Source organism: Aulostomus chinensis, chromosome 20, assembly GCF_037954235.1.
Source record: "Aulostomus chinensis isolate RoL2024-O1b breed Wild chromosome 20, RoL_Achi_v1.0, whole genome shotgun sequence".
Lineage (NCBI taxonomy): Eukaryota > Metazoa > Chordata > Actinopteri > Syngnathiformes > Aulostomidae > Aulostomus > Aulostomus chinensis.
In genome coordinates, this window is record NC_141339.1 from 20,633,063 (window position 1) to 20,653,704 (window position 20,642).

At 40.7% G+C, this 20,642-nt stretch overlaps 1 protein-coding gene across 2 annotated transcripts in view; it reads right to left on the minus strand.

The window, feature by feature from the left end:
• plcb1l (phospholipase C beta 1-like) overlaps positions 1 to 20,642 on the minus strand; it is a 135,145-nt gene that overhangs the window by 75,058 nt on the left and 39,445 nt on the right. For both annotated transcript variants that reach the window (XR_015110532.1, XM_086188818.1), the window contains exon 3: positions 15,662 to 15,730. Coding sequence is in view for 1 of the 2 variants with exons in the window: in XM_086188818.1 (XP_086044944.1) it covers positions 15,662 to 15,730 (69 nt within the window). In the remaining variant the exon portion in view is untranslated. The remainder of the gene's footprint in view (positions 1 to 15,661; positions 15,731 to 20,642) is intronic.

The following is a 20,642-nucleotide window of genomic DNA, read 5'->3' on the forward strand; positions in this document are numbered from 1 at the left end:
GGATGAGAAACATTGAAGTCTCCTAGCTCTCCGTCAGTTTAGCCAAACACTCAATTGAGAAAAAGAAGTGAAAGAGGAGAAAAAAAGTGTCTTACCCATTATTTACTCTAGTCTTTGGACAGAAATAGTTTGAGGGAGGACTGTGGTCTCTGGAGCAGCAGCATTGAGACGTTTTCTTTACAAACCTGCATGAGATTTACTATCGAAAACCAATTAAGTGTTTGGTGTGCTTGTGTGCGTGGAAGGGATCGTTACAGGGAGTGAGAAAGGTCACCTGTCTCTTTATGTCTCAGTACTGGAAAGGACCCTCAAATGCACAAACCAACATGTGTGATACGATCACTTGTCTCACCTACTTGATTAATGGTGTTAGGAGGTGATGTGTACGACCAATGGAGCAATTAAAATAAATCCCAGTAGCTTCTCTTGCATTTCTTCCATCCTCCATGTTCTATTCACCACATATCTGTTATAAATAGATGGATGGTGGGAAACCTGAAGGAGATATTGATCAGCTCAATTAAACCAGGCGAATTAGAGAGGAAAGGGGGAGAAACTTTTATCCGTCTGCAAACAAGTCTGGAGGTTTATTTAACTGAGCAACTACACGGTCTCAAAAATGAAATGTTTGAATGATCAATAATCATTAACATTTCTTCAGTTGTGCTGCTTCCTGAGCAATCATTAGGAAAGGAAGAATATCATTTTCCATTAATGTTGTGAATCATTTAAGACGTTGCTGCCAAAATCGTCAGCCAATTAAAGGTACAGTGGAATCCTTTTTCCAAAAAATAGAGAAGGAAACTGAACTGGAAATAGTTCTGAGGCTGTGTGAGAAGTTCTTTCTATCCCCCTGTCCTGCAATCTTTAATTACACAGAGCAGATTCTGGGAAAAGCTTGCTTATTGATGACACCGAATTGAGCCAAGTCATGATCAGTCAAAAAAGAAGGGGGGAAAAAAAAAACCTTTTAACTCCAGTCTTTATGTCACTGAAAAGCTGACTTGAACAGCAAATGTTGCTCTAATTACTGCAGGAGAAGAGAAGAGGTGTGAATATTTCTAGACGACAGCAGCTGAGTTAACTAGCACGGTCAGTAAACCCCCCCCCCCCCCCAACTGCCAGGAAACTGCTGTCATCCTCACACCATTATTCAACCACCTCTCCTCACTAGCTAGTGAAACAATAAAATGTCATAACTCACGAAATCCATCAAGGCAAAGAATTTTAATGGCTGCCACAAAAGTTCAAATTTCAGGTCATACATTACTCATGTGAAGTGCTGTGTCTTGTTCAACAATTGACCAAATATGAAGCAAATCCTTTGAGGCACGTAAGACATATCTGAAATTGTGTGGAAACAAATCTATGCGGACACAGGACGAACTTGGACGGCTGGGACTCAAACCCTGGACCTTCTTGCTGTGAGGCAGCAGAGACAACAGGCTGGAGTTTTCCTGCCAATATTTTAGAACAGTCTTCAGGATGTGCAAATTGATCCATATCGCCTCCTAGCACTAATCACGTTTTTTTGTTATATTACCTACTTTTCCAGCAAATTTCACCTAAATATGTCTATTACTTTTTGATACATCCTGCTAACAGACAGACACAAGCCATGATGACATTAGCTCCATGGTGGAGGTAATTTAAATGTCTACGTTCCTTTGCTCCCCTGTCAGATGAAAAGCTCCCATTGGTTGAACCTCTGTTGCCCTTGTTAACTACATATTTGTGCTCATCCCCCTTGGGTCTCCATGGTAACAGACTCATCGCACTGGTCACAACCATCATATTTCATTCTCAACCTGCAAAGTGGCAAAGTGAAGTATGTGGTGTGTGTATGTGTGTATGTGTGTGTGTATACAGGGAATATGGGGGAGGGGCGCTGAATGTCCCTGCAGGGAGTTAATTCTATCGTGTGCTGCATTTTTGGTGATACACATAACCATATGAAACCAGGTTTATGTTACTAAATTACAGTCTAGCGTTCAACCAAATGCAGCATATTATTCCCTAATGACTAATCAATGATTTGCCTGGAAATTAAGCAAAACAATTAGTCCGTGGTTAGAGCTGATGTGGTCAAACATCAGCATATTAAGTGTTGACTGGAGCCCTTTCTGATTGCTGGAAAAGAGCAACTGGTTCAATATACTGTTCTGTATACAGGCAGCAGGCACTGATTGACCCCCATGGAAGAAGAGCTAAATTGAGACCAATATCAGTCAATAGTTGGACAGCTAGTAGTGCTGATTGGAGACTTCTGATAATTCCCTTGACAGTGGCAGGCTGAATTTGTTACTATTCGAGTCATGGCTGGTGCACTATTGCATCTATCTGTCTGTAAGTGTGTAAAAGCAATAATCCTGCGTCGGAACTAAAATGAAAGACAGATGGATGCAAGAGTAATTCCAGTTTTTCTTCAAGTGAAATACTGATTCGCAGCTGGCAGCAGACCTTTTCTTTATGAGAGCTCCCATCTTGACCCCATCTTATTTGATCAGCTGCAGGTCCACTGAGACGACCTTTGCTGGGTTAACAAAATGTCACATCTGATTTTATTGCAGGCACAAAGTGACCGAGTGGATCGTTTGCCGACTCCCAGTGAAATAGACTGACAGGCTCAGTGACTAAAGGAAATGGGTCACAATAAACCAACAGGCCAGTAATTCATCCCATTGTTTTCTGTTCAATTTGCGCTGATCAGATCCAGGATTGTCATGTCATGATGTGACACATATTTGTCTCTCCAAAATAGTCAAATATTTTATTCTTCCAACACCTTGGTCACGTCACTGCTTTGAGTCTGCATACACAAACTATAAGAATCATTTATCACACCGGTATGATCGAATTATCTTGTAAGGGATGTTGATCAGATGATTTGATAGCCAACTAATTGTTCTATCTTTTCTTTGTGAGAACAAAAATGAAATCAAACATACTACCAAAAAAAAAAAAAAAATGTCCAGCATAGCCTTGGGACTCATAAGTGAATCCTTCAGACTTGGGCTTGACTATGCCAAAACTAATAATGTCAATTAGTTTGATCAATATTGCATTAAATATCTTTTTTTAAACATGACTGGGTTTAGGAACATCACGCTTGCTCAGTGATCACAAAAGGAGCCAAGGAGGTTATGTGGGTTCAGAATATGAACTTAGTTTCATTCAAATCCATTCATAAATTTTCTTCCCAACCTCCAATAAATCCTCCAGATCACCGAACCAGACCAAAATTCATAACATCTCTGGGAGCTTAATATGTATCTCTCTTATTTCTTAAATCCATAACATATCCAGAAAAACACAGCTAGAGCTTGATTTATTGTTGTGTATCAAATCAATGTTGAAACCGACAACAAAGCCGATGGTGAAGCCTGATTTTCACCTCCTTGGAAATTTAACTAAGCGTAACTTCACATTTCCTCCACGCATCGCCGCACTCTTTTCTACCTCCTCTGGTCCGAGCTCTTTTCAGCATTACATTAACTTCAGCGAATGAACCTGTTGTCGAGCATTCATCAGCTCATTCTCACACAACTGTTTGCTCTTTTGCAACCACCATTGTTGGAGGTACACAAAGAAACCCCACCCCACTCCCAACTAGCATTTTAGCAGAGGAATTGCAGCACAACCAAGCCAAACCACTGGAGAAATGCTCATCTCCAGAGTAGCATCGGGCGACAGCGTAGATCCAATGAGCAACTATAAATCAACCTTAAGAGCAACATCCCACCAATGGCCTGGACCAGGCTTCAGGATCCATGATTTGTTCTGGATCACCTATAAAAGATCACCTGTTCCTTGTAATATTACCAATCTTTCTGACAAATTTAATCAATATCTGTTCATTTGTTGTTGTTTTTTACATATCGCTGCTGATCACATGATTTCATTCCACCATGAATGAAAACCATCACTGCACCACAATAGAGTGGAATGTTTCATAATTATTTGAAATCAAAATTGCCAATCACAACAAAATTTAGTACTCCTATTACATTTCCTACTTTTAATAGCACTGCTTTTGCTTGTCTGTCTCTCCTGTTGCCAAGTCTGGACGGCCTCGCAATTTAATGAGACTTTGTGATTACATCTTACCAACAGTCCTCTATTTGAAGTCCTCTGATACAATGCACAGCATACAGAGTTGGCTTAACTAAATTCAATAACAGAGATGTCTGGGAAACAAATATAACACAGCGAATGTCTTCTGTTATTGTATAGTACAGCTTGTTTGTGAAGCTCAGCCTGAAAAATGATTCTTATTTATTTTGGACGATCCATAAAGCAGACAACCAAACTCATATCCCATGGTCTCGCTTTCTTCCGGCACTAAGCTACAAAAACACAAAACATGCACAAATTCAGGAAATTCTCATTCTGGTCTGCTTTAACAGAGCACATAGTTTGTCTGAGACTTTCCAGCTGGGCTGCTGCTGGAGGAGAGGACATAACCTGCACAGGTGCACCATTGTGCTCCTTCTAGCCTTTTCACCAAGATAGTCATCTCTGGAGCCACTTGGGTAACTCTCGTCTGTGTGCTGACACAGGCTGCTCTGTCCATCAACACAGACTCTATTTCATCTGTTCATTCATGCAGTAATTCCTCATTCATCCCTGTCAGGCAGCTCATGTTATCAGGTTCTGAAGCCCCTTTTCCTCTGGCCTGGCCTGGATCAACTCCTATCTAGAACGGCTATGAGGAATTAAAAAGTAATGGAACCTATCAGGACTGCATTCTAACTGCTCTCCTGCTCCTCCAACAGCCATGCAGTTTCTGATTGGTTCTTGTAGTTCCTGATATCATATAGGGTGCTGCTGTCAAAACAGAACATGAGACAATAGCGTCTCTAGGAGCGGCTAATGTTAACAAAAGAATATGTACAGCTGTCACTGAAAATACAGTCTAAAAACCAGAAATTACTGAAAACAGTGTGCACTAGCACAGTTTCTCACTGAAAAAGACATTTTCTTCCAATATATGTTGTTATGCCTTTCACTGGGGGAGCTTGTCAATCAAAGGAAGTACTTCTCCCTCTCACGGTGCTTTTAGATAGGAGGGGATGCAGATGTAACAGTAGAGATCAACTTTTGGTCTCACAACCTACAGATGGTCTATATTTTTTATATATATATATATACATCTTATATATGGCTGGTCCCGGCTCGGGCACGGGATCTTTCTGTGTGAGTCTCCATGTTCTCCCTGTTCCTGCGTGGGTTCTCTCTGGTACTCCGGCTTCCTCCCACCGTCCAAAGACATGCAATTTGGGGACGAGGCTGATTGATTCTCTAAATTGACTGTAGGTATGAATATGAGCGTGAATGGTTGTTCGTCTCTCTATGTTGGCCCTGCGATGGCGACCTGTCCAGGGTGAACCCCGCCTCTCGCCCGTAGTTGCTGGGATCGGCTCCACCCCCCCTCCCCCCCGTGACCCCTACTTGTAAGGAATAAGCGGAAGATGACGATGGATGGACACACATATAAGGCAACTCTCCATCTACTTTCAATGGGAACAGGGTCAATCTACTTTCATTAGCCGCTTTACCCTGTTTTTTTTCTGTTTTTTTTTTTTAACGCTTGTATGTGAGGTAGATATCTTCGATTTCTCTGTGAGGGTTAATGAGATGGCCTCCTTCACACCAAGGGATTTCATCTGTGTGCAGGGATCATCTGAGTAATTGACTAAAGAACCTAGAAGGGTCAATCACACAAGCCTTTTCTTTGCTTGTTTTTTTTTTTTTTAAACCTTTGCTCATTCCCTTTTTCTGCTGCTCCCCTGGAGGTGACACTGAACCGTGAAACTGATCAATTGCTTGTCTTTGATTGATGAGAAAATGGTGTAGCAGTTTCTTTTATGAAAATCAATGATCCATATACCCATCTATTTTAATCGCCTCTTACTGCAAGCTACAATTTACCAACCCCTCTGATGAAAACAAAGGTCAGGAGCATCCAATCTCTTATCCACATACAGGTGCTGTTTTTGAGACTGCCAGACATCGAAAGAGGGTCTAAGAGAGATGATGCATGCTTTTGTAGTGCAACGGCATGTTTATTTCAGTGACCAACGGAGCATAATGTGTCATGAGCATGATTGCATGTGCATGTTGTGTGTCTAAAAAAAGTGAGTGTGTGGGAGTTCTCTCTCCAGACCTGTGAACTGACAAAGAGTTTCATGGTTGTGTGCACTAAAAATGTCTCTGAGCAGAGGTGCTGGGGAGGATGGATGAGCCACGCACATTTCCTTCTCTCCTTATCCATTCATTTAATTGGGTTCAATGGTTTTTCAATACGGAAGTGAAAGTTAGTGATTCAGTTGCAGAAGTAAGAGAAACTAATTTCGATCCCTCTGATTTACACTAATACATAAAACCCCGACTTTAAAACAGAGCCTTTCTAAACGGTGAAGCCATTTGGCTCCCTTCATATGTTCACATAATGACATTTAAAAAATGTAACTTGTTTGTCCCTGTCAAAAACTACGAGGATGATTCTCATAAATACTGTTGGAGGGGCAGGTTAAAGCAAAAGACAAACCCTTAAAATTCCATTTGGGAGGCAATTTGAATCACAGAGAAAATCCTGGATTTTTTTTCTATGCTTTTGTTGAAGCGCAAGAGCGGCTCAAATCACACACAAGAGTGAGAAAACAAGTTCTCAAAAAAGTTACAAATACCCAGGCACATATTTCACGCATGATTTTGCCATAAATATGACTTCTTACCCACAATTCAATGACCCAAATGTGATGTTAGAATAAACAATCTAAAATTTGAATTACAACATTGGACATGATTAAATGCTGATGAATTCAAAGAGAAATGAGAAATTGTTGACTGATTTGAAAAACTTTTCACTGAGAACAAGCAGTTTTTGCCTGCCATTAACTCAGCCAACTGCTTGAATTTTGAGTTATTCCCGTTGATCACCGTCTGCCGTGCCTTCATCATCCTTTGCCATCGGCTACATGGTGACTATGTGCCAGTCACTGAGTGTGTATTTTCACTGATATTTTAAGCAGAAGTAATAAATTTACCTCCTGTAAATCATATATGTCAAACAATGTGCATAATGCAAGAACACTTTGGAGTTCTGATCTTGAACTTCAACTACTTCTTGCATAAGATGGACACAGTTTACAAGGACTGATGAGGGGATGCATGGAGATTGTGGTGCAGACTTGTGGTACGCACTTGTTTGCTGCAGCATGTGACTGTGTCCCTCTAATGTAGATTCAGCTGCACTTTTACCACATATATATGTCTTAATCTTTCAAGGAATATTTGTAGGCTGCATCTTTATCCTGACTGTTGTTGCTATGCTGCTCTGAGCTGGGAGGAGAAGCATTTTTTTTATTTATTCAAGCAAGTAGGCCTGCACATACAAACACAAACACAATCACATCTTAAATCCTGAATCTCTTGTATCTTATGGCCTCATAATCACATTAATCTCCATAAAACACGTCCACCCTGCTGTGAGCTCACACAGCAGCACAGGTTGGGCGCTCCAGTCTGTGAGGAGAAGATTCGAAACATGACCTTGACAATGTCACCATGATGAGAAATTCTTGAGTGTAATTTATGTATTCAAATGGAACACAACCCATTATTCAATGTTTTATTACTTTGGAGAACAGGTTGGCCGTATGGAACTTGAATGACAATTCTGCAACCCTTGTATTCAACAGATTCCTGCTAAACGATCATTGGAGTGATTTAGAAACAAATCGAGTGTATGGCACGAATGGTGCTTGCATACGGCCCAGTGACATGGTTTGTAATGTGAGCAGTTAAATGCAAAGGGATGTATTTGATCTTTGATTCAAAAACAATCTTAAATCATGTCACTCGACAGTTCGTGTGGATGTGCTGCCCACATTCATTTGACTAAATCTCACAGGTTAGCACTCATCCTCTTCAACTACAGGAGACTCTGTAGGTTTGCAGCATCAGAGGCCATATTTGAATGACTATTTGTCTCTCTAGGATGTCAGTGAGATGATGATTGAGAGGGTTTGCAATTGCATATATACACACACAGCACAGACTCATGCACACATTATTATATAATTGAGACAAACTGGAAATAGTCCCCTTTCATACTGCAGTGATATTCTTCTCTCCACACATGCAGTCATGTGCACACAAATGTGCCAGTGCAGTTATGAGCTGGCTTAAATGGGCTTGCTATAACTGTTGAGGATCATAATGTTCCACACCACCAGCAGAGACATGTCTGAATAAGAATAAAAGCCCATATTAGGTTACATTTAGAGAGTTTAAAGGTAAATCCACTGAACATAAAAGCCTCTGTACACAGCTGTTTCACATGTCAGCTGAGGTCTATGTGTCTTCAGGGTCTGTCTGTTCTGTTACACCACATACAATATATGTGGACACACCATACAATGTCAGTGAAACCCCACTAGCCAACATTTCCATGGCAGGCAGCAATGTAGCTGTGTCCAGGGTCACAGTAAGGCCTCGCCCACTCTTACATTGATAGACTGGAAGGGCTGAGATTGTTCCAGCACACACTATGACCCCACCCTTGGTCGATAAACACCAGACAGCCCAGATGAGCTTCCTTGCACCCAGGGAAATCAGTTCTCACTCCTGCAAACAACCAAAAGCTGGTACTATTGAATCAATGTAACTGTATCTAATATTTATAAAATAAACCATATTTAATATCATATTAATTCAAGTTTAAATTAAATACAATTGTAAATAAAAAAATTTTCGTAGCTTACGCTTTTTTACGTGTAGTTCGGTGATGTGGTATTCTTAAAGAGCAATACATCTCTTTGGAGGCAATGTGTCAAAAATAAATACAAGATGGTATCATGTTTACCGTCGAAGCCATGTAATCAGTACCTTAAACACATAATCTGATGCCGTCTGTCTCCTCCCTATCTTCAAACCCTTGACCTAACCCTTAACCCAAACATTAATTATGCCCAGCGATATCAGATAAGCTGCCGTAAACACACTGACAATACCAGTGTGCACTGAATTAGCATAAGGACAGCATCTAACCCCTGCAGTAGCTTGCTGTGAACTCGGAAGAGCTGTTTAGCACTTACTGCTGTGGCAGATAGAGCTTTAGCCGACTTTGTTGGCCAGACAGAACACTGGTGATAATGGCCTGCTGGCCTCTCCCAGATCGTGTTACACTGCTGGGGACATACAAGCTGCTCTGTATTTAGCAGCAGCAGTAGTCCCCACCGCTGCAAGCTTAGACTGTCATAGGCAGGCGGCCGCTTCCTCTCTGCTCACAGTAAAAGTTTGGAGGAGGAAAGGAGCATGGTGATTCTGATGACAACGTCAGTGCATTTAATGCGTTCTTGTAGTAAATGTGTGTCAATGTAAGACAGCAAGAGCAAAAATCTCTGGCTTCAGTCTGTTCTCAACAGTTGGTGACGTCATACATACATTTGAATGGAAGTATAGGGATGATGCCCCTTGAATGTCCTGTGGCAGTTTACCTCTCAAGACTTCAGGTTTATTCAACCATAGAAAATTTCCCCAGTGTGAAGGTCTGAAACATCATACTGTCTAAAATGACGAATGAGTAGCATAATAAATATTGATGTTGCTGGATAGTTGCATTAGCATCCGTAGGTGGTCAAATTACTTTTCAAGACAAGTCAGGAGTATTAATACAAGATTTGTCCTTTTTACACTGAACTGGAAAGATAAAAGTACTGCAGTTGTTATTGTCTCAAAGTAATGCAAGTAATTTAAAACAAGGCTTGCATTTAAATATAAAATACTTAACCAAGAGCTGTGAAAATGTGCTTCTCAGAAGTCATTCATTTTAGAAAAATCAAGTACATATATTTTCACTGAGTTTTTAAGCAACTTTAAACCTTTTTTTGTTAGAAAATCACATTCTAAACCCCATGTAAGGACCAATGGTTAAATTAAGGAGGGGAAATATTTTTTTTTGTAATACTGATAAAACATGAGACGGTAACAGTGCATTGTGTATAATTAAGTGAATACCTTGGCTATCAGCCTTTTAATTATTTAGCATGTTTGATAAGAATCAGTAAGGTTAATCTCAGTACAGCTAATGCCATTTTGTGGCCCTTTTATTGGTAAACAGTACATTTGAGGGCAACCTTGCTGTCCCCCTAAGAAATAGCTCAAGACAAAACTTCCTGATTATTGCAGTTGTGATTTCCAAGTGTTTCCTAACTGATAACAGCGGCTGCATCTGTCCAGACGGGCTACCTTTGCATAGTCCATGCTGACAGCACTCCACAAATCAATTTGCTCCCCTCTCCGTTGACTGCGATTAACCCTTTTACACAAGCGAGTCGCCCTGTGTTGTTACAAATTCACTGACAATGTAGAAGGAATAAATAAGTCATATTTTGAGTGAAACCATTACCCCAACCTCTCTCTGCTTGGGTTTTATTGCCCACAGTCATCATGGGATGCATGCATCATGAGAGGGAAAAGCTCTTCATGTCTTAATAAACACACACACACTAGAAAACAATCACCTACCGCAAGGAAAAATCACACTTAAGTGAGAAAAGGATTTCTGATTTATCAGACCACAACCTGGCTATACTATGTGCCCACTCACACAACAACAAGGTCAGTACTATTGCCATGATAAAAGACAGAAGGATCTTCTGCCACATAGAACACAAAAGCATTATACATTTCTGATACATCCCAACCTGACTTGCACAGGAAAGATATTTCTCAGATATAAAATCTGTTTGGCTGTCAAAGAGACAGAGAGAAAGCATGAGATTCTTGCTGTCAGACACACACTGTAAGTAGCGGCGTGAGATGCTGATTACGCTTCCCCGTTGCAAGTTCTTCTCAGAAAGAACGATTCAGAGAGAACACTTGGAGAAAGCAGACAGACAGAGACAGCTGTTCAGTATGCCCCTCAGTGTGGGAGGAGGCAGAGTGAAGCAGAGGTAGGGCCCTATGACTTCAACTGCAATGGGGGGGGGGGCAGAATTATGGAATTGGACAACAAAAATGGAATCAACTTTGAAATGTGCGACACGGTGTCGATCCCTACAATGTATTAAAGGTTTTGCATGAAGATTTGTTTAACAGCCCCCCCAAGCTGAATGAACATACAGGGCGTCGAGGTCTACCATTTGATCAACTTCAGTTCACACAGTTACTTTAAGTGCAATAAAAGCTTTATAAGGAAAAAACAGTAACTGTGTCTCAGAGAGTATTCACCCGCATATATAAATAGAAAAATATTTGCCAGAAAAGTTGGCCGGTGCCTTGAATATATCTAATATTATGAATGTAGAGTTGGGCCTGCAACCAGTGACCAAAGCTTTTATTTTAGTCTTAAAGCATATCAATTCAATCTTGGCCCAACTATTAAGTTTTAACAAGTCTGCTTTCACCAACTGTAACGAATGTCTTACAGACAAAAATGTAAGCTTTGTGAAAAACTGTACCCGGAACTAAAACTAATCGGATAATAATGTATTTAAAAAGAAGCTGAAAATCAGAAGTTAATAATGGCTTTAATAGTGTTTCTGCTCCACAGATGATTTGTTTACTAATTGGGTTTTTTAAGAAGCCAGGGATGTTGTCAACTTACATTTATGATGCAACGTTGGCTTTTTTGAAACTAACAATTTGAAATGGAAACTGCTGCTGAATACTAGACGCATATAAAGCAAATCCATGTTCATCCATTTTCCACAATGAAATAGATACTCATGTCCTTGCCAGCGCAGTCTGAATATCCAGTGATAACCGCAAAAGCATGTAAAAATAACCAAAGCCATTTTATTTCTCTGTTCTTTGGCATGGAAAATCTTCCAACTATTTGTGGCCATATGAAGTGGATGATTATTGGTGCAGCGCTTTGCTTACCAGACCAAAGGTGTCTGATTTATTTCTGGAGCCACCAGTCAAACGAGGTTGCTTCTTGTCATTGTGACAAGCGACCAATCTAATCAGGCTGAATGATGATGGGGTGGACGCTTCTAATTAGCATCAGCAGCATGAACATGGTCGAGCCAAGGTCTCTGCTTTTGTCTGTTTGCTTTGTTACTCCAGTCTCTAAATGTGTGTTACTGTGTGAGATTTGTGTCTATACAAAAGGCATAAAATGTGGAAATCATTCCGTGTGTGTGTGTGTGTGTGTGTGTGTGTGCGCGTGTGTGTGCGTGTGTTTTACAGGGAAATGTATGAATCACATCTGAAGAGCTGGAACCCACAGGCTGGGTGGCATGAGTTCATTACAGGTCAGACACGCTGCCCACGCATGGCAACAGGACAATGAACACGGCGGTGTGCTCGAAATCTGAATGATGTTCAGACAGAAATTTTGATGCCGCTCAAAGACAACATGCACTCACTCGAGTCGTTGTAGAGACATGAGCTCAAAAAGGCGAGCCAAACCAGCCATTCCATCTGGAGCCCATTTAAAGCCAGTCTGCTGAGAATAATTCTATCTGAATCTGACAATATTCAGCAAAGACACAGGTCTCTTGAGTAGTACACTGAAAGCACTTCTGAAGCTTTCAGAGACATGTCATCCCCATTCCTACATCTCATTTAGTCCCAGTGAGTGTGTTGGTTTCCTGCAATTTGCATGAATGAATGAATGAATGCTGCTCAGGGAGCTCTTGAGTGAGAGCAGAAGGAGCATGTACAAGATTAATGAAAGAGAAGGGAGGAGGATATATATAAGCAGAAACCTAATAGGTGCAACAACAAGACATCAAAATATGAGAATGGTGTTGTCGAAACGACGAGTATTATGTTGAAACAGGTATTAGGTCAACAGGGGACAAAATGGTCCACCATCTCTTCCCAAGATCAACGGAGCTGAGAAGGGTGCGTAGACGTGGAAGTGAGGAGTTGATGGGTCGGAGATTGCACTGCCACTTTTGAAGATGATGTGGTCATGCTGGCATCAACCGCCTGCGACCATTCACAGGATCAGTCCACAGTTTAAAGTGGCTTGGAAGAGAATGAGCACCTCCAAATATGGCTATGGTTCTTAGCAGCAAACCCATGGATTGTCCAATCCAGGTAGGGAAGAAGTCCTTATCAAAAGTGAAAGGCTTTGACTAACCTGGGGTTCTGTTCTCAAATGAGGCACGGATAGAGCGTGAGAATCAGAGAGGTTCTGCACTAATGTACCATTGTATCATTGTGACAAAAAGTACGCTGAGTCAGGGGACGGGGCTTTGGGTCTACTCAGTCATCCATAAGGTACTCAGACCAGAGCCCGTAGAGAGGAAACAGTTGAGGTGGTTGAGGCATTTCGGGTGTGACCTGGTTGTCTGCCTTGTGAGGTGTTCCATTCCAGGCACATCAAGCTGGGAGGAGGCTCCAGGAGCGATCATATCTTCAAGATGGGTTAGACATGACTTTAGTTAAGCAGTGGGTACGTAGGTTTGTTGGTTAGATTGACTATCTTCTTCTTCCCTCATTTTCACTGCCTCATGGGTTTAGAGCGGGGAACTGACTTTTCAATAAAAGTGATCAGTATCATTGATCTTTCAGCAGCGCCCTCTTGCCTCCAGACTACAGGTTGGAAGTAACAATGAAGCCACATTTGAGCAAATTTGTTTGTCTGCAGAAGGCTTGTCCTTATCTGCATGTAGCTTTTTTTTCATGGCCTGGAACAGTGAGGTTTTGCCTTTGTCAATTAATAAACTTATCCAGGAAATAAAATGATAAAAAAATACACTGTGTCATGCCAGGATGATTCCAGTGACTTCCAGTGATTCCAGCTAAGCACGACTATTAAAAACTTGTGAATGAGCATTTAATAACTCGGGTTTGACATTACAGATACACTGATCATCCTTGTGACAAATCGTCTACATTTTTAATGTGAAACTTACCAACACAGTCCAGCACAATGTGTCAAGTCCACTCTATTTTTTAAAGGGACTTATTTTGTTTGACCAAGGGATGTTTTTTGACCTTCTGACCATTTTGACAAGATTCTTATGAAGTGTGAAGGAGAAAAGTGCCATCCACTTGCATCAACAGCTGTCTGGTATTATCTATTCCTCACACCTGACGCCTTCTCCTGACCTCACATCATCAGTGTCCTTCTCCTCTCTTCACGTCCTGGCCTCCTGCACACCTCACATAAAACCTCTCAATGTTGTTTCTTGCTTTCCTTCCTCTGGTCCACACATATTATTCCCCCTCCCCTTTTCTCTCTTTCCCTCCTCATCTCATCAACTCCTCAGACAGCATGTCTCACTGGTGCTCCCATTACAATGCCCAGGGTGCATCACCTCTCCATCTCCCAGTAATGGATTTCCAATGCTTCGACCATCTTACCTGTCACGTGGTCATGTCTCCTCCCTGGGTAGCATCACTCTGTAAGCTGTTTAGAAATGCATGAATCCTCTCTGTTATTGTACTCATTCCATCATTACTCACTCCCCAGACAGAGCAGCAGAGCGCGACCCCCACTCGTTTCTCCCGCAGCACCAAGTCAAACTGATGAAGACTGCCGCTGCTATGTAATAACAGCTTATCAAAAGAATGAGTTGATCCAAAGGCGAGATGAAATTGACTTTTCATGCTGTATATATAATAAGAGAGTGTATAAAATGCTGGATTTTGTTCTAATTCTTGCTCAGGAAGCGGAAAATTGTGAGAATTTGGCTTTGCAGCAGCTTCAGAATGTGCCAAATTTCTTGACAGCCACAGCGTGCCAGATTTTTTTTAAAAAGAGCAAAAATTCTCCTCACAAAATCAACAGTATTCTAATTAGCTGTGAAATATCCATTATAATACCCAGTACTGGCTTTCCTGGGAAACCATCCATGTACCGTTCCTGCGTAGGTTTGATCAAATCATGTTTGTCAATCTTGAGTGTCATTTGATCCACTCTGTCGCGCTTTTGTCTTCACATCAATGCCTAAAAACATACACAATATGTGCAAATGAATGGGACTTGCACCCATGCACAGAAATAAATGACGATATTCTAGCCTTCAACGAATGTTTTGTTATACAGTTACAATATCTCACAGTAATTTCATTCCAATATACAACCTGCTTCTAAAAATATAGGCAAGGACAGTTTTGGGGAAAACAGTATTTGATGATGTTTGAGGGAGCGATGCTACACAGACCATCAGCTACCATTCAATGTGATAAGCTACCTTGCTGTCAGCAGGGCCCTGCAAGTCTCAGCTCCCTCTTGTATGCAGAGTGGAGAGGTGAATCTATCTTCCCGTCTGACTCCATGGAGGACTGCGCATAAGTGTACTTCCCTACAGGTTTCGCGTGTTACTTTAAGGCCCCGCCCCACATAAACCCATGTATGTGTTGGTATGGATGCTCAAATCCATCAAATGTCAATCGAATTTCAATTACAACCCCTTTTGAGAAGGTCGAAGACAGACTAGTCAGCTGTATTCATTTTCAGTTGGGCTTTCACACTCACTCACAGCTTTTACATGTGAGCAAAAAGAAACTCTTACAGAGCGTATCATCTCCTGAAAAAGCCCTACTTATTCAATACACTGCTCAGTGTGCCACTTCAAAAGATTAAAAAGCAGAACAACAGAGAAACTATTGTTCTTGATTTAATACATAATATTGTGCTGACAAAAATAACTACAACACAAACAAAGACACTTAACAGTAGTGGGCTTACCTTTGGTGTTTTGGTACATTTCCCATTTCTGGCATCTTTAATGTATGCTATATCCAGTAAGTCTGTATCCTGTAAACAAAGAGAAACACATAAGTCATGCCATGGTTACTTCACTTTAAAGGCCTCAATACAGTTTAAAAGATTTTCTGTGCCTGTGGGAGTAATTCAATATTTCAATCATAAAATCAATTTTAAAATAAATTAGCAACTGGAGGAAAGTTATTCAAATTAATGTGCTCCCTTTTGTTGTTTTTTGTTAGGAGCCTCAGTGCTTCATTTTGCTCCTCTATTCATTCATTTCTGATTTCTACCCATTAAAAGGTCTATAATCATAATCCCAGCTGTGAGGAAACAAAAGCAAGAATGACAGTTTGTATCCTAGCAACATTCCGAAAATGGTAAACGCAGAACCATGTTGAAATGTTACTCAATCCACGCTTCCGCCATTCAGATGACCATCTTTTCAATAAAAATCATTTTGAAATGAGTCGATAATTTATGGAGTCTGCCGACGAGGCCGTATTCTTTAATGAGCAGTTGTAGTCTCTTAAAATATTCCTGGACACAGCCAGAGGACAAAGAATGGTAGATTATCGGATTCATATCCAGTATATCACAGAGACATTCAGGGGTCATAACATGTACAGGATGTGAACAGACTTCAATGCATTTTTTTTTTCATTTTTGTGATCTCATCAACCTTTATTAATGCACTGCTTCCAAATGTGCACCAAATTTGCTGATGTAGACACAACTGTAATGCCTCTGTGATTTAATGAGTTCTTGAAGGAAAATCGACTTGTTTAAATCGCCATTCAAACAGAGGGAGTAATTAAACAGTAGGCCTAATGTGAGTTATACCTTTAGGGGTAGTTAATGAAAACCTCTCTTAATGATCCTCTCTTCTCAGAAGTAAATACTCATAACATCAGTTTTTTCTCTGGTGTAATACACTACGGAACAAAGAAATTATAGTCCATGAGAGATGAGTGTAGACACATAGAGTGCTCTATGCCTGATGCTTAGTTGCTGTCAAAGAGCCATGACGCAGGTGAAAACACTACGAATATATCAGTCAGATTTTACCAAAAAAGTTCTGGAACTCTGTGACAGGAGTTAAAGTATTACTGCTAATCCAAAGGGAAACCTTGGCTCCATCATTGATTTATTATTGATACAGCAGTGGGGGAAACTGCTGGAACACACTGCTCCTCCGAACAGTTGGTATGTCACTGAAGTACCACAAAAAATATCACATTTGAGATGCATAGGAGAAGTAGGACAATATCATATGTGGTAAAACTTACTGCGACTGAACAGATAGTTCTGAAATGTCCGTACTTTCTCTTAAATAAAATATATTTTCAAAACCAAGCTTGAAGAATGTCTTTATTTTGTTGGACAAATTCAGAGGCAACCTTTGTCTATTTATAAATTGACACTTATCACACGTACTTTATGAATTATGCATCCATCAACTCATCCATCTGCCCATTCATGCATCCATCACCCAGCTTGAATTCACGCTTATTTGCAGCCAGTAATGTGATTTGCAGTATGCAGTCAAACAGAGACTCCCGGTACCTTCCTTCAGTCACCACATCCCTTTATCAGCCTGGGTTATCGCTCTCTCCATCTTTCTGAGAGGGAGCCAGGACATGAGGTGGAAAATTAGCTGGAATGAACTGTGTGTCCACTCAGCATTATCAGGAGACACCAGGAGCAACAGGGGTTTGACTCCGTCTCCAGCTGCTAACCTTCAGTATCTGGCCATCTCAAGGCTGGGAAGTTGGTGGAAAATTGCGCCCTGCTTTCTTCATCTACAAATCCATATCTGCATCAGGTCCCAAGTTATTCTTCCATTTATATTCTAATGTTTTGTTTAGTTTTTTTTGAAAAAAATCTTTCCAGTGATTTTTGTTGTTTCCTTTCTGCCAAATCCACCATTTGCAACAGCTGGCAGATACTCAAGGCGCACTGACGATGTATGAACGGGTAGTTTTATCCTGTTAATAAAGTTAACAAAAAAAAATCACCCAATAGGCTGCAAATACAAGGGAAGAAAAGAGGAAATCAGATAATATTAAGTGAGGGGGAAACATTGGAGTTTGGTTTTTGCTGTTCTGTTTTAAGCTGTAAATCAAAACTTATCCATTAACCCAAAATTGATTGCTTATGGAGGCCAAAAAAATGACACAAGCCTAAATAAAAATAGATGTATAAAAATGCATAAATTAAGATTAATACCTTTGGGTAATAGGAAACATAAATCACACAGCATACAAAATAAATGCATCCAGAAATACCAAACAGAGCATCCTTAGCACATGTTTTTGTGACAGGGTCTTAACCACAGCATTAACACCAGGGTTGGAACAATCCATCCATCTATGTCCATGCACTGATCAGAGTGCCAATGATGGAGCACCGGTGATGTGACACATAAACATCGACACGTGTATTATTTTCATTCCTGTCTCCTCTCTCTATGGTGTACACTCCAAGGCTATAATGCAGATAGCAGCAGACAGTGTAAGCTCAAATTTTATTCATTGAAATAAAAGTATCTATTAACTATTGAACACTTTCCTTCTTGCTGTCGTGGACGTGTCTATTGCCAGTACATATTGCTACCTAAATCAGGAAGGAATGGTATCAGATCAAGGAGTCAGGACAAATTTATGTGGTCATGTGGGTTGAAGGACTTGTTGTGTTTGCATGTTCACCCAAAGGTAAGTTTGTGAAGAAAAATGAATTCAAGCATCATTTCTTACAATGATGCACAGAAGCTTTAGTAAATGCCAAATACTGGTCACCAGAGATCAGAAAACAGCTTGCAACTTCGATGCTCAGCCACTGTCTGTCTCCATTTAAGAGACGGAAATTACAGCACTCTCTTCTATGGATGTAACACACAAGGACAAGCTATTAGGCATCAATTAGGCTGTCCCTATTTGCAGAGAGAAAGCCTCTGAGTCAAAGGTTAACGCCTTCATTGGGTCTGGAAATGCCTGCCTTTGAAGTCTCTTTAGAAAGATGGAGCACTGCACGAGTCCTGGTGGAACAGTGGGGTTTCAGGAAGCAGCTCACTGATGGGGTCCTTTCTGTGCCCTCTGGCCCAGCACAGTTAACACAACTCAAAGCTGTTTCGGTGTCATCAGTTAAGTGTTAACCTATAGAGCCAATTCATTAATGCTAAAGTAAACTGTCTGTATGGGTGACAAGCTGCTTGGACAACGTGCGACTGGGATGATACACGTGTAGCCATTACGCTGAAAGGTCAGCGTCAGCATCTGCTCCAAACACTTGTTTATGGTACAGCTGTAAATAAAAGTTGATACCAGTGGCATTTTAGTGCCTTGGATTCATAATTGCACATTTCTCTAATTGCATTTTCTTTCAGCAAAGAAGTCCAGCCATTACCCCTCCTGTCTCATTTCTCTCATCATATGTTCCTTTTCCCTTCACGTCTGTCATCTTGCTTTATTTATCACACGCTCTCTTGCCCCAGCAACCCCTTCATTTCTCTCTCTCTCTCTCTCTCTCTTGTTCAAGGCATTTCTGTAGGCATCAAAATAGCAAGCAGGGAGCCAAAGCCTATTAAGATCTGTGGCACGTCCAGGAAGCAGGCAGGGCCAGTGGGAACGAAACTACAGAAATTAATGAACATGCTTAACCTGTGCTGGCCCTGGGCTATGTTTTCTGTGCCTGTTTGTCTATCTCTGCTGTGGAGCTGCTGCTCTCACAACATCTGCAATATGCTACCTTCCTTTTTTTTTTTTTTTTTCAAATTAAACCCATTCCTTTTCTGTGGAGTGAATAAAAAGGATGGTGTTTATCAGAAACTTTGCAGGAAATTCATCATTGATCTGTGAGTAATTTTCCCGTCACATGTGCCTCTGCTTTAGGCCCATTATAATCTATATGCCATGTTCTTATATTACACCATTCCTTGTTATCCTTTCATGCAATCATTGAGTTTACTTGAAATGTGACATTAAAAACTTGCCTCAAGGCTAAAGAAAATCTGCTACACGGTGCTCTGAATAAAACCGTCTTTACCAAAACGACAATGGCTGCGACTGGCTGACTGGAAAGGCTTTCACTCTTTCCATCAGGTTTTGTAGCTACGGCAGTATAAGCAGGATAGGAAGCTAAATTTTTGCCCACTGAGGGCAAAAATCTTCCAGCCAGTCATATTTTTAAGTAAGAGCATGTTAGAAAAATGACAAACATACCAGTATTCGAGAATTAACATCACAAGTAAACTAGAACAGAGCAGCTCAACTTAAATCTGTTTAGTGCCTGTTTTTTGAGGGCTAAAGCAATTTTATTTGATATAAAAAGTTAAAAGGAATTCATCATAATAAACTAAAATGTCCAATTCATTTTTTTACTGCTTGCAGCACAGGTGGGTTCTATAAAGTGTTGTTTTATCCCATCTGAGGTATAACTGGTAAGCATCTCGTCTACTGAGCAGTAAAATGCAAACATTGTCTAGAACAGTGTTCCCACATTGATTTATTTGTGGTCTTCCACATAATCAACACTGACCGCAAAAAATATGGATTTTCTATGTTTTTAATTAAAGCAAGTGACATCTTTTTGCACTGTCCAGCTTCCTGCAGCCCATCAACTGCACTTTTACTCCCTATCACTCTCTCACAAACATATAGACAGCGGATGCGGGATTTGGCTTGCAGAACTTTATGATAACACTAGCGTCATAGCCCTGAGTGCGCACATGTGTACATGTAAGACTCCTTGACGAGAGGTGACTGTTTTGAGCAGCTGGTTGCTATTTAGCCTTTTACACTCAAGTTGCCTTGGGAACCCCTGTGTCTCCTCATTAAAGTAAGATACCGAGTGAAATGTGGACTGGAATGTCACAAACTGCATTATTTGTTTGTTTACACTGCATGAAAGATGGTGACTAACAGCACAGACTAGCTTGCTTATTCACAAAGAATCATCTTGAGAG